This window comes from Ceratotherium simum, chromosome 26, assembly GCF_057802395.1.
Source record: "Ceratotherium simum simum isolate JZ-2026a chromosome 26, ASM5780239v1, whole genome shotgun sequence".
In the NCBI taxonomy this organism is placed as follows: Eukaryota; Metazoa; Chordata; class Mammalia; order Perissodactyla; family Rhinocerotidae; genus Ceratotherium; species Ceratotherium simum.
This window is the reverse complement of record NC_141925.1, coordinates 935,140-949,731: the sequence shown is the minus strand read 5'-3', so window position 1 is coordinate 949,731 and position 14,592 is coordinate 935,140. Positions and strand designations below refer to the sequence as shown.

The following is a 14,592-nucleotide window of genomic DNA, read 5'->3' as shown; positions in this document are numbered from 1 at the left end:
TCTTTAAAGAGGAAAATAGTAGTTCCCCAAATAGCTCCATGGGTGGCCATCTCTTCTAGAATAAGTTTCAGCTACTAAAAAAACATAATATAAGCTATAAAAGTAGTGAAAACATTTAGTTTTTCATATCATTAGGTACAACCTCCTATATATTAGGCAGCCTTGAAATTCAAAACTCAAAACAGGGGACGTTACAAAAGAACGTATTTTCAAACACCCTCAGCAGAGATGACAGCGATAGCACCACAGGCTGTCCCTGTTTCCCACGGGGACGCTGTGTCCATGGGGCCCAGGCTGTGGGCAGGAGCCTTCAGTCTCCTCCCATCTGGGCTGATGAAAAACGTGAAATATTCATCCCTCATGAGTGTGTAAAAATCAGCCCCTTTTCCTGTCTGCAGTCAACAAGATTATTTATTGGGAGAATTTACCACGTAAACTTATTTCTTGCATTAGCCGGTGCATACACTGGCTGTTTTAGAGGTTTTATTATGGAAACTTAGAAACCTGTTCAGAAGTACAGAGTGTACAGTTGTGTGTCACTTAATATCACTTAATGACAGGGACACATTCTGAGAAATGCGTCACTGGTTGATTGCATCGTTGTGCGAACATCATGGCGTGCACTTACACAAACCTGGACAGTGCAGCCTGCTACACGCCTGGGCTCTATGAGGCTACTCTTCTGGGACTGCTGCCGTCTGTGTGGTCCTCGTTCACCAGAACGTCCTGGTATGGCCGTGACATCACTGCAGAGAGCCCCGTGCACACTTATTCATGTGCTCTCTCCCTCCCAACTTCTCTTTTCTGGAGTGCAGAGCAGATCCCAGACATTGTGTTATTTTGTTACCTGCATAGTCTGTGTCTCTGATGGCCCAGGCCGCCAGCACACCCGACTCTTAGCGAGCGGCGTTTGGCACTCAGTCCCTCCCCATGCCCCCGTGTCACACAGGCCGCGTCCGGACTTCACTGAGCAAGATCACGCACGTGCTCAGAGCAGGTGGCCGCAGCCCTGGAACTGTGCCCACGCTCTGGGCGTTGCTCTGCCCCGGGTGCTGCCTCTCCTCACTGAGGGCTCAAAGCAGATCGCAGGCTCCGTATCCTTCCATTCACATTCATACCTATTTCATTAAACCACCATTTTTTTCCTAACATTTTTACTGAGGTATGGTTTTTTTTTTTTTTTGTGAGGAAGATCAGCCCTGAGCTAACATCCATGCTAATCCTCCTCTTTTTGCTGAGGAAGACCAGCCCTGAGCTAACATCTATTGCCAATCCTCCTCCTTTTTTTCCCCAAAGCCCCAGTAGATAGTTGTATGTCATAGTTGCACATCCTTCTAGTTGCTGTATGTGGGACGCAGCCTAAGTATGGCCAGAGAAGCGGTGCGTTGGTGCACGCCCGGGATCCGAACCCGGGCCGCCAGCAGCAGAGCGCACGCACTTAACCACTAAGCCACGGGGCCGGCCCAGAGGTATACTTTACATACCATAAAATTTAACCATGCGAAGTGTAGAGGTCCGTGGTTTCATATGTTCACAGGGTTCTGCAACCATCCCCACTGTCTAAGTTGAAAACATTTCATCACCCCCAAAAGAAACCCGTACCCCTTAGCCTCACACACCCCTGCGCCCCAGCCTGGCACCCACTCCTCGGCTTCCTGTCTCTGTGGATTCTCCTCTTCTGGACGTTTCCTAGAAATGGAGTCCCTCACCCAGCCTGAGGCTTCTGGGGTTCATGCAGGCTGTGGCGAGTCAGGGCTCGTTTCTGGTTACTCCTCAGTGACAGGTGGCAGTCTGGGTTCCAGGTGGCTGTGGTCATTTTGTCCCTGAGTCCAGGTGGTGGATCTGGTGGTGAACGGGATGGGTGAGGAGCAGTTGTCCAAGGCTGCATGCCCTCCCACCCCGGGTAGCTCCGTTTTGTTGTAGGGACTACATTCTATGATTTGGGTCCCTGAACATGTCTGTGCTGACTCTTCCTGTGCCAAGGGCGTGAAGTGAATCAGCACGTGGTGGAAGCCCCCACGCGGTGGCGAGGACCCCGATGTTCTAATAGGATCCACAGGGAAGACAGACCTCTCCCAGACCCTTCGCCCTGCAGACAAACCACCAAATTCCTTTTATTTAGAGTCTCTTTGCTAATAATCGGTGCTCAGGATAATGGAGTATCCTTTAAACTTGCAGGTTCTAGGGTAGGACATTTTTATGGTGTTTGATGGAAATTATTTTCTGTAGGAAAACCAAGTATTACGTTTACTTTTTCCCAAAATATTTTTTGATTGGCCTGTTGTGGGCGTAGCCCTGTGCTGGCTGTGTGGGGTGAGCAGCCTGCTGGACCTCAGGGCTCCACCCCTCCACTCAGAGCACCTGGGGACGGGTGTCCCCTCCACCCGCACCTCCACTCAGGGCGCCTGGGGACGGGTGTCCCCTCCACCCGCACCTCAGGGCACCCGAGTATGGGTGTCCCCCCACCTCTCACCTCATTTAATGCCCATAAGCTCTGTGCCCTGACCCCACACTGTCCTGGCATCACTGGGGTGGCTTTATTAGTGGGATAACGCTATTTAAGATTGAATTCTAACACTTTAATCTTAAAAGTTTTTGTACAGAGGAAACCAAAATTTTTATATGTTTTTCTCCTTTTGTTTTTCAGGTATTCATTTGGTAAGTGAAAATCATTAGGAAAAGCTCTGCAAGAGTTTAGCATTTCGTGTCGGGGTATGTATCTACATTTTCCTGCTTTCTCGTGGCTGAGCGTCTGTCATCAGCTCTGCAGGTTTCCCTGTTTTGTTCTGACACCGTGTTTGTTGTTTAACCTGGAATCCTAACCCAGCTGGCTTCCCCGCTCAGAGCAATGGACTCAGGCAGATGTGGGCCCACGTGATCCCAGGTCCGTTGTGTGTAGAAACCAGTCTCCATGTGACTGGGCGGAGCAGTCCCACAGCAGTGACGGTTCCATCGCATTGTCACAGCCCCCATTCCCTGTGACATGCGTGCTCGAAACTGTCCCACAGGCCTGCCCTCCCCTCTCCAGGACACACTGAGTCCCCAGTGGACACGAGCCTGTGGACACCCCTGTGCAGAGGAGGGTTCACTCTGGTGCTAACGCTGGTAGGGTGCCCCACAGGCGGTTGGATTTCCACTTGGTTTGGTAGGGGGAGGACTTCAGGTTCCCCAGCCCCAGAGGCAGTTCTCCAGGCTGAGGGGAAGTGATGGAAGTGAAAACTCAGGTGCCCAGGCATGATGCAAGACTTGGGGAACAGTCATATACGGGTGAGCGCAAAGGACAGTTCCCTCCCTTTAAAAGGTGTATGACTGTTTAAAGCAGAACAAATCACTTGTGTCTGAGGTTTCTGGGACTTCCAGAGGGGTGCATGTGACAAGTATAACACGGAGCACTGTGGGGTGGATGGACCTGTGGTTGCAGATTTCCACATTTGATATGACACAGCACAATCCTAACTTAAGTCCACAAGTTAAGTATGTATATTGTAATCCTAGAGCAATCACTAGAAAAATGTAGAGGTATAGCTAAAATGCCAATAGAGAAATTAAAGTGTTCTAAAAACGTTCAGATGATCTAAAAAAGCAGGAACGGTGAACAAAACTGAGGGTTTAATTAATTAGAAATAAAATATCAGTGGTAACCTTAAATACCATATCAGGAATTACATTAAATGTTAATAGACTAAGCACTCCAATTAGAAGACAGAGATCAACAGAATGAATGAAAAAGGAAAAAGTAAGATGCAATGATATTCTTCTAAAGGAGATGCACATTAATATAAAAACACAGAAGTTTGAAAGAAAATGGATAGAAAAGATTGATACACCATGGAGACAATAGTGAGAAGGCTGTTAACACCAGATGAGACAGAGTTCAGGAGCGAGTATTCCCCGGGATAAAGAAGGGCGTGAGTTCATGGTCAGAGAGGCAGTCCTGAGGAAGACGTAACGGACCTCAAAGTACCTGAAATTAAAGGGAGACAGAGACAGTCCGTGACAAGAGCAGAAATTTCAGCACCACCTCCCCGAGGCCGTCTGAGTAGTGCTGCCAGCACTGGCCCACACGGATGGGTCTCAGGCACTTCACCCGGTTCTTTTGTAACCACACTCTGTTCAGGTGCGCCTGGTACAGCCCCTGAGCTACAGCAGCCACATACCCGGCCGTAAGCACACACTACATTCAGAAGACATTAAATTCTACAGAGATTGCCTCCCTGAGAGCGTCGTCCCCCTCCTGACAGTGAGCAAGAGCTGGGTCATCTGCAGAAGCCACAATTCCTTATGACTGCATCAGGGAGCTGAGTTTACGAAGCAGCTAAGGGATCTGGATGCCCAGGTGATCAACTGAGCAGAGTTGGGACTTGTGACCAGTGTCACCTTTGGCAGAGCTCAGGAGGAAGAGGGTAAGGAGGAACCCACCAACGTGCTAACAATTGTGTAGGGGGACATCTGTCCCCAGACACGGGGAGTTCTGCCTCACGGAGCTCCAGTCTACAGGCCTCCACTGAGGCTTCAAGAAGGCTGGGGCTGGGCAGGGGACCACAAGGGTCTCCTTGGGGGTACGGTGCAGGAAGTGAGCGGCTGCCAACAGAACCCCACCCGCTCCCTGGACTGTCCTCCAGGAGGAAGCAGAAGGCTGAGCCACTTGGAGGGGGCATCAGCTGTGCACCCAAGGCCCCTAGGGGAAGGGGTTGAAGCAAAAGCTTTCTCCCTGAGAGGGGCCCGGGTCGTGCACATATACAGCAGCTCTGCTGCTACTGGGGGCCGAGGGAGAATCGCGGGAATGCTGGGAAGGTCCCACCCCAAGGCCGTGGGTTAGGCTGGATCAGGAGCTGGGTCCCTACGAGGACGGGTACAGTGTGCTATGGGGAGAGGCCAGTCCAGGCCAGGGTGAGAGTGAGGAAATCCTGGCCCCTAGGACCCACGCCCAGCATGGCCGGTGACAGCAACCCCTGCTGAAGGAAGCCACAGCCTGTGGTCACTGAGGGCGATGATGAGAAGGACAAACCCTAACTCAGCCTGTTTTCGGCTAAAGTGTCCCACTCCGCCCCCACCCCTCCCTGCCCCAGCTGACAGCCTCGCTGCTCATGCCCCTTTCTGGGTAATTGTGTTTCCCTGAGGAGCTACTGTTTTTCTACATACAACGTTTGACATAAGAAAAAATTACTAGATACACACATACCCGAAGAAAACAGACCTGCTGACAATGGATTGCCCAGAGATAGAGCAGTCAACAGAGGTGACCCAGGTATTGAACTCTTGATGAGGATTAAAAAGAACAGCGATGGGCGTGTTAGAGGGTCTAGTGGAAGAGATGGATGGCCTGCAGGAATGGGCAAAGAGGGAAGCTGTCCAGGTGAGCCACTGGAAAGGCTAGAAATAAGACACAGTCAGCTCTGGACGGCCTTCCATGGGTTTGCAGCAGAGTGGACAAAGACACTCTGTGAACTTGAAGATACCCAAAATGAAAAATGAATGGGAAAAAGAATTAAAAAGCAGAACAGAACAGAGCACCCAAGGGCCGAGGGACAGTATCCACCAATTTCACAGAAAGGTAATTGAAACCCAGGCAGATGAGAGAGAAAGAACAGGTGAAGAAGTGTTTGAAGAAATAAAGGCCAAGAATTTTCCAAAATGAGTGCAAGGCAAAATGCCCCAGATTCAAGGCTTTCAGAGACCACTAAGTAAGAGAAACGCTCACCACACACATTCCTGGATACGTTATAGTCAAATGCCAAGGACCAAAGAGAAAGAGAAAATCTGAATTGCAGCCAGAGGTGGGAGAGACACACCCAGAGGGAGGAAGCTGATGGCTCCGCACACTTCTCCTTGGAGACTCTGTGGCCAGAGGTCAGGGCCCGGCATCCAAAAGAACCAGGGAGAGGGAGGCCCACCCAACCCAGAATTCTTACCCTGCAAAACCGGCTTCAACAGCAAACGCTTTCCGGGGGGCGGGGTCGACTGCTGGAATGTGGAGGAGGGTCTTCAGGCAGAAGGAATTTGACATCAGCGGAAATTGGGCTCAAAGAAAGGAAGAGCATCAGAATTTGTTAAGATGAGGCTGAATACAAAAATGTTCTCCTGATTTAATTTACCTTAAAAAGTAGGTACCAAAGCAAAAGTTCAAATCAACTTCCTAACCAGCGGAGCGGAGGCATCCAGGGAGGCGGCCGCACCACTCAGGAGCCCCAGGACCTTGGGTCAGTGTGGTTACACCCGCTCACCACTCTCAGGGTTACACTGTTGTTTTGTTTTGTTTTGTTTTTGAAGCAAGAAGAAACAAGCAATGGAATTACTTCAGGAAATGTTCTCTTTTCCCATTTGCAAACCTGCATGGCTTACACATAACAGTCAGTTGTGACCTGTGGGTCGTGTCCACTTGTGTCAGGAGAGGCGGCGGTGGTGAGTGTGGGGATGAGAGGACTGTGCTGCCGCCTCCTGAAGAAGCATTTATCTGATATCCGAATCTAAATTCTTAGAGACACCTGCCGCTCCAGCATTTAGACAGGACCCCCTTCTCGGTGAAGTTGATTTGATTTATCTGGAATTGCTACAGCACTCTTGTTTTCTAGTCCTTGGGACAGACAAGACCGTGAGGCCCGAGCCCCCTACGTGGTAAGCGAGTCCTGGGCAGTTACCGTACAGTCAGCTTTGGTGGAGCCGACCAAGCGCACCCCAGGGGCACCACTGCAGGGCCTGGGAGTGGACGGGTCGGGTGGCGGAGGCAGCAGGAGTAACCAGTGCTCGAGCACGTTCTCATCACTCCCTGTCTCAGCAGGGATGACAGGGTCTTAGAGGAATCAGTGAGCACCAAGACCAGTGGTGACCGGAGAGCCCCAGGTCTCTGACGTGGAGACCACGCCCTCTCTTTGCGCCTGGGGCCTCAGGTGGAATGTGGGCGTGGGGAAAGGCAGTGAGGTGGCCTTGGACCACGGAGAGAAGCGCGTGCAGGAACCTGTGCTGTTCATTAAATCGCATGGTAAATCCGAGTAAGGCTGTGTGGCCACGGATGGTTCTAGATGGTCCTCCCCGCACCCCAGCCCCACAAGAGCCTTTGTGGGAGCTGCAAGGCTGCGCTGCAGGAGGGCTCTGTGGGCTGTGTCCCCCGGGGCTGGTGCTAACTGGAGACTCGGGCTAATAGCTACTGTTTTGCTCCGAAATGAAATGCATCTGGCTTCTCTCTGTGCTTCCCCGGTGTGGTCTGGGGTCCTTCACAGCGTTGTCTACCTCTCTGGTAGCCCCTGATGATGCTGGAGACTTGGAAGCACACTGCTGACTTGCTCACACATTTCCCTCCAGAGGGTCCCTGCGTAAGGCTGGGTTCCATGTGGTGTGCAGCCCGTGCAGCAGCTCGGCAGGTCATTCCCACCCACTGTTGAGGAGCAGATGGTCAGAAGACCCTAACGGTCACAGCAGCCCACTCGCTGCCTGCTGACCACCATGCCTATGGACTGTCTTCTCCTTCACCCACCCTGGAGAAATGAGGCACCCAGTTGTTGTGGTGTGACCCTGGGTGCAGGCCCCGGAGCAGCCAACGAAGGGACCCCAAGCCTTCTGGAGGGGTCCCTTCCTCTGGCCTCTTCAGGGTTGCCTGCGAGAACTTAGTTTTCACCATGACCCTTCATGCTATCCTGTTGTACTTCTTCTCTGTGTTCATCTTGATTGTATTTATTGTCTTTATTTTGCAAAATGGACTTTGATAACAGTAAAGCAGCTCTGTGGATTCCGTACTGGGATCCTGAGCTGTGCCTTGCACAGTGTCTCAGAGATGCCATGCTCCAGGGGCTGCTGCAGCCACTCTGCTCGATACGGTGGTCGCTAGCCACACGTGCTTTCCGACTCAGTCAGAATAAGTGGAATAAAGAGCGCGGCTGCTTGGTCGCACCTGCTGCCGTCAGGCACTCAGGAGCCATGTTGGGCCGTACCAGGCCACAGACCATCTCCATTGCTGTAGAAAGTTCCGTGGATGGCGCTGGTCAGAGGATTCCCTCTGTGTAACCAGCAGGCACGTTCATTTTCCTCTGGGCGCTCCGCCACCCTGTCTCTGACCCTCGCCGACACGGTGCTGTGAGTACAACACCTTCAGTGTGGGAGTCGTGGCTTTCTTGTGGATGTTTCCTGGGACATCTGGGCTTCTGTGGACATTCCCCCGTCTTGAGAGGACCCCTCTCCAGCATGGGTGTCACTGCCGCCATCCAGCGGCCTGTCCCTGGGGTCTTGCACTCCAGTGTGCAGAGGGGTGCGACTGCCGGGGACGGTGACAGTGTGAACCGGAGGCCGTTCCTCCAGGACACAGGAAACCATGGCGCTGGTGGTGAAGCCGCCCTGCCGGCCGCATCTCTGCTGCAGCGTAAGCGGGGCTGCGCTTTGAAGGCACCAGTGTGATAACTTGTACTTCAAAGAAGGACTCTAGGGTGTAATTAATTCGGCGCCCCGTTAAGTGCTGACTGTTTCCTGCTCCCCCACAGGAAGTGTGCATCGTGGTAGCTGTGAGCCCAGGCTGGGAGCCATCTTCCAGCTTCACGCTGTCCTTGTGCTTTTGGAAACAGTGCAGGATCTGCAGACCCTGCTCAGCTGGGGCTTCCGGGAAGAGCCTTCTGGTCTTTTCTGCCAGGACAAGGCTGCTCGTGGCCCACGCCCTCCCGACATTGCGCTGAGCCTGTCGCTGTCCCCCCTGGGGCTCCGGGCTGTGTGCCCCAGCTGGCTGGCCATCAAGGAGAGGGAGCTCTGGCCAGGGGGCTCCCGTCTGCCCATTTGCTGAGGTTAGGATGAGCGAAGGGAGTCCTGTGACTTCCTCCAGGTGCTTCTGCAGAGTCTGCACTCAGAGGCAGGCCCCTGCCAGTTCTGGGGCAGCCGAGAGGGCACTGGAGCAGGGAGGCTGTGGGCAGGGCCCATGGCATCAGCCTCATGGAGGTGACGGGCAGGGAGGCGTCCTGCGACCAGGAACTGTGCTGGCCGACCCTGTGGGAGGATGTTGATTCACACTGGCGGAGCTGACTTGGGGTTTCCTCTGGCTCTCAGCCATTTCACAGTGTCCTGGTGCCCAGGCAGACAGACACGGGGAAGACGGGCGCCTTCCTGAGGCCTCACTCTTTTGAGGTTCCTGAGGCCTTTGGAGTGTTTCCGCCCCAAAGAGCATTTTGTAACTTCTTGGATCGTGTGTTTAGCTTGGTGCCCTGGGTGTGTACAGGGGTTGACCTCTAGGTGGTGTCCCGGGCAGGTGAAAGCACACCTGCTTCCCTGTCTCCACCTCCCCTGGCGCAGCTGTTTCTGTCAGGAGCTCAGGAACCTTGCCATTCCGGGTCCTCCTGGGTTAGACAGGGAGCCTGGGCACCTCTCCCTGGGCCCTGGGGCTTCCACAGACGCCAAGAGCAGAAAGAGCACACCGACACTTGGTGTCGGTGGCCTTTTCTCTGCCCGTGGGAAACAGGCCCAAGGGGCGCCGCCCAAGGCCACCGTGGTGGGAGGACGTGGCCTGGGGAGGGGACATCCCGCGCTCTGGGCGGTGACGAGGGTGGACGCCCACGGAAGAAGGGGGTCCAACTGGAGGACTCCAGTCTGCTGGGGGTGGACCTGCTGGGCAGGTGGCTGGACTGGAGGGTGGAGGTCAGGCTGGGCCTCTAGGAGGTCGGGGCGAGAAGAGTGAACTCATTTCAGGGGAGTGGGCATCCCGGAAGACAGCTGACAGTAGGAAGCTTCTGTGGGATGGATTCCAGACTGTCCCTCTAATATATTGGTTCTGAATCGATCCCTCTAGTATGTCTGTAATTGTTTTAATATCAAAAGGATGCCGAAATAACTGTCAGTAAAATTGATGCCTCAAGGGGCCAGCCCCAGTGGGCTAGTGATTACATTCAGCGCGCTCCGCTTTGGCGGCCTGGGTTTGGTTTCTGGGCGTGGACCTACACCACTCTGTTAGCAGCCATGCTGTGCTGGCGACCCACATACTAAAAAATAGAGGAAGATTGGCACGGATGTTAGCTCAGGGTGAATCTTCCTCAGCAAAAAAAAAAAAAAAAAAAATTGATGCCTCAAGATGAGCTAAATTTAATCTGTGGTTTGGGTTCTCAGTGTAGTGTTGGGAGCAAGGGTGGGAGGCAAGGAGGCTGCAGGGCGTCCTGTGCAGAGGGGGACTGGGCTGGTGCAGAGGAGTCGGCAGTGGGGTCTGAGGACAGACCACACTCCAGGATGGAGTGAGTGCTGCAGAGGAGTGAGGGGTCTGGAGGGAATCTTAGGGAAGGATTCCAAAAGGCTCCATGCTTTGGGACATTCCTTTTTAGGAAAAGAGCATTCCATTCTTTACTGCAGGTCCATTGGGCTAAGAAATGACATTTTAGGGATCTTTCGTTTCAGTAAGAAGCTCAATCGATGAATTATTGATTTAGCCTAATGTTGTGAAAAGCAAGTGTGAGCTAGTCTAGAGTTTTCCTTGGGGCCAGGCAGGTATCAGCAAATCATGCCAGGAACCGCAGAGTCAGGGAGCAGGACCTTGAAGGAGCCATTGGGGGCTGACATGGATCATGCTGTGTGAGCTGTGCACACACGAGATCTCGGTGAGAGCCGTCCTCATAGTGGGTGCAAGGAGCGAATTGCAGCATTTGAGATAAACACACCAGGGCCACAAGGGGAGGTCCACGGACGAGCCGAGCCTTGGAGGCAGGTGGGCAGCGCTGTCCTGGACGGTGGGACAGTGAGGTGTGTGGTGGGGAGCTGCTGTGCAGGTGGGGCCCACACCTGCTCTGCAGGGCGCGGACAGCCTGCGCTTCACTGCGGGACTTGTACCAACAGGCTGTGTTCTGAATTCTGTCGTTTGTCGCAACACTGAGGGTGTTGGTGCTCTGCTCTCGCGGAGTGGGATGCCTTTGCTGCTGCCTTATTAAGTGTGTGTTTCAGGCAGGTCCAGGGCCAGCGTCAGATGTTTATGTGGCCCGGACACTTGAACCCGCTATTCTCTGTCACAGCAGCACCTCCCGCCAGCCGTTGTGAATTAAGTGCTCCCTGTGACCCCTGACCCTTGCTGCTCTTAAATTCATGCTTTAAAAACAGCTTAATGAGGGGTTTACTGGCCCAATTGGAAGTTTTTATTAAAACCTATTAGTGCTGTAGCGGAGCCTGCCTGCAGGAAGTGATTAGCCAGCCCGGAGCTCGAGCCCCCGGCTGCAGCAGCTCCCACAAACCGTTTCCAGACCCCGCTGGCCTGCACCACGCTCTGCCTGCTTCTCATATCCTCTGCTTTAATTCATGGTCTGTCTAATGCTCTTCCCAGCCCCTATGTCTAGGAAAGCAGTTTCTTTTAATTCAATTACTCCCATTCTCAGAGGCAGCCTCGCCCACCCCGTCCTGTGAGCCCGCCCCGGGCCTTGAACCCTTCCTGGGGCTTCCTTCGCTGCTGTTTGCCAGGTGCTCGGGTTGACTTGGTCACTTTCCAGAAGTGTCCCTTCCTCCCTACCCCCCGGGAATGTGAGTGGCCACTCGGCAGTGTCTGGTTTTGGTCTCCTGTCTGGTCACATCCCTCTTAGGAAGGACAGAGGAGCCTTGGTCGGTGACTCTCAGAGCTGCTGTGTGATGTGTGCTGGGCGTGAACCAGCCCAACTCGTAGAGGTGGTCGCTCCAAAGGGAGAAAAACAGGCTCGGGTAGCAGTTCCACCCTGGGCGGCCCTGGTTGGCCGTGAGAGCCAACCCCACCCTGCCCCGTGGCCCAGCCACCTCTGGACTCTCTTCTCCTCCATGCCCAGGGCTTTCCAGAATCTCTGGTGCTCTCTCACCCAGGCTTTGGGCTCGTTCTTGATATGGGGGTAGTATCTTTGCCTTGTTTTTCCTCTGTCTCCACCTGCACCTGCCTTCTCGGGTCACTAGGAACAGCAGTGTGGGGTGACGTGCTCCCAGGGGGTGCTTTCTGTTGCTGGAAGGCATGGAATGAGCAGGTGAGGGGCTGGGGGCTGGGGAGGCGACGTCCCAACAGGGAGCACTTGGCGCTCCTGGCTGTCACCACTTGGCACAGGTGTCCACAGGTCCTCAGGCAGCGAGTCACCCAGGTTTCAGGACGAGCAGGGGTGCGGCGTCTGGACCTGGATGTCACAGGGGAAGAGTCGGGTCTGGGCGCGGGCCCCTGGGGAGTCTCCAGCACTGGCTCTACTCCTTGGGCTTGTTTTCAGTGTGGCCTTTCTCATCCAGTGTCTGTCCTCCCCCACGTTAACCACCTACCCCATCGTATCCTTACCTGGACACCCGCTCACATCTGCATCCGAGCATAGTGCACGCGCGCACACTCGCGGGGTCAGGGTCAGTGTTTGCCCAGTGGGGCCGAAGCACGTGCATTTCTGCCATTCTCTTTTCACTGAGTAATATCTGATGAAGATTGCTTAGTTGAACCTAGAAGGAAATATTTTTTAAAGACCATTTTTTAAATTTACATGATCATTAACACTTTGCTTATTCTAAATTTCTTTTGTCACATCTAGTTACCCATCTCTACTTCTAAAACACGCTGATCTCTGTAATATGCAGAATTCTAGAATACTGAAGAAGCATTTTGTTGCTGTAATTCACACCTCCAGCCCTGAATCCTTTTGGGTGGCTTTTGTCTGAAATGCTTCTAAATCACCTTTTATTTTTATTAAATTGTGTAGATGTGGATGTCTGACTAGCATTTGCTTTTCAGTTCACAGTGTAGTTAATAATGACGGTATTGCAGTCGACTGGTGAGAGTTTCCTGGGGGCTGGCCTGGCGGCTGAGGAAGGGCGTTTCATCAACTCCCCTGATGTGGTGTGCCCCTCCCCTGCGCCCTCCTGCTGTGCTGTCCCTGGCCTCTCCACACCCCCACTGGGGTTCTGCCTCGACTCACCGCATGTGCTGAGTACACGTTCATTCCCTCCTTTTCCCCGTGGTCAGAACAGCCATAGGTTGTCCCTGTTATGGGTCTTTTCAAAGAACTGGTTTTATTTATCAGATTTTTTTTTTAAATGTGTTGTAGCTCATTAAGTTTTACTTTTTATCGGTTGCTTCCTCCTTCTGGGAGGAAGGGGTTTATTATTTTCTAAGATCTTGAGTTGATGGTTTAACTCATTTATTTTTCATCTTTTCTTATCTGCTAATGAAAGCGTGGACGCCGGTGTCCACTCCTCTCTGGCTGTGCCCCTGGCCCACCCCGTGTCCGCTCCCCTCTGGCTGTGCCCCTGGCCCACCCCGTGTCCCCTGACAGGCAGATGGTATATTTTTATAACCTCAGTGCTGCTGCCTCTTTGGTCTTCTTGGTCCAAGTGCTGTTTAAAGAAGAGCTTCAAAAATCCCAAGCCCTTAGGGTTGTATAGGTTACCTTTGGTTGATCAATTTCTGATTTTATTACACTATGGCCAGAAAATATGGCCTGAAGATTGTTCTTTTAATTATTAAAAAAAGATTTAGACATGTGCATGGATTAGGAAGTCAAACTGTATCATGCAGCTTATAACAGGTACAGCAGCACCCTCTTTCCTGTTCTCCAGAGTAGCTCTTTCTTCTCCTCTAGCACTTCTGGTGTTTACCTCCAGGTTTCTGAATAATATGTTGATATACATGATTCTTGGTGTCTCACTTTAGACGTTATCTATATACTTCCTATTAAGAATGATAAGGATTATTCTCCCCCATCCCTAACACTCTTCCCCTCACCATCTCAATATAACTATATCACAAATATAATTTTTTATTAAACTAATATTCAGTCTTTACATTATTGCGACTACGTAAATTTTGTTGACTGCTGAGCCAATAGCGAAGTATGATAATTTTTTTCTAATAACTCTTCGTTTTTCCTGGAGCTAATAGTTGCCTCTTCTTTTTTGGTTTGCTTTGTTTTTCATCTTTAATCATGTTTCAGCAATTCGTTCCAAATTCACTAGCGCAACTGCTGGACCCCTCCCAATACTGTTTTTTTTACTGAATCAAACACATTAGATAATCTATCAATTCTTTCTCCCCCATTCCTAGAGATTTCTGCTTGGGAGCTCTCTGTTACTGCCTGGAGCGGATGCTTTTTAGGCCTCTGGGTTTGGAGATTGTGGGGCAAGCTAACTCTTTGCCGGATCGGGTGCCACTGTCCCTCTCCCCATCCTGGGGATCCTTTTGGTTCACTTGGCAGGTGCCTGGTTGTGCTGGGGGTAAGGCTCAGAGATGCAGCCGCTTCTCCACTGCCTTCTTCCCGTGCATGTTCCAGAGTGGTATTCTTAGGGAGGGTCATTCCTAGGTCCTTTTCCTGATCACGTTTATATACAGATAGCCAAAAGCAGTGGTGGGACGGGCCCTTCTCTTTACTTCTCCAGCATCAGCTGTCGCCTGTCTGAGGCAAGGTGAACCAGGCTGATTATATCCACATTGCCAATGCCTCTTCCCTGCCCACTAAACACCATGTGTCCTGGATCGCAGTGAGCAGCTGAGAGGCCAGAGAGGGCTTTTGGTCTCATCAGACACCATCGCAGCCGCTGGTTGGCCTGGAACCTCTAGAATCTGGTGTGTCCCTGGAGGTTCCTCATTCCAGTGCCCCATTGCTGGATCCAAAAGGAACACAGCGTCGGCGAGCCTGACCTTTGCCAACGCAAGTAACAGGGAGAGGC

At 52.3% G+C, this 14,592-nt stretch overlaps 1 protein-coding gene across 1 annotated transcript in view; it reads left to right on the top strand.

Annotated features, from left to right (window-relative positions):
• The window catches only part of LOC147913509 (lipase maturation factor 1-like), a 31,823-nt gene extending 19,889 nt beyond the window's left edge, over window positions 1-11,934 (top strand). The window contains exon 3 of the mRNA XM_087449331.1: window positions 2,648-11,934. Within this exon, the coding sequence (XP_087305457.1) occupies window positions 2,648-2,666 (19 nt within the window). The 3' untranslated portion in view covers window positions 2,667-11,934. The remainder of the gene's footprint in view (window positions 1-2,647) is intronic.
• Window positions 11,935-14,592: the final 2,658 nt, after the last annotated feature.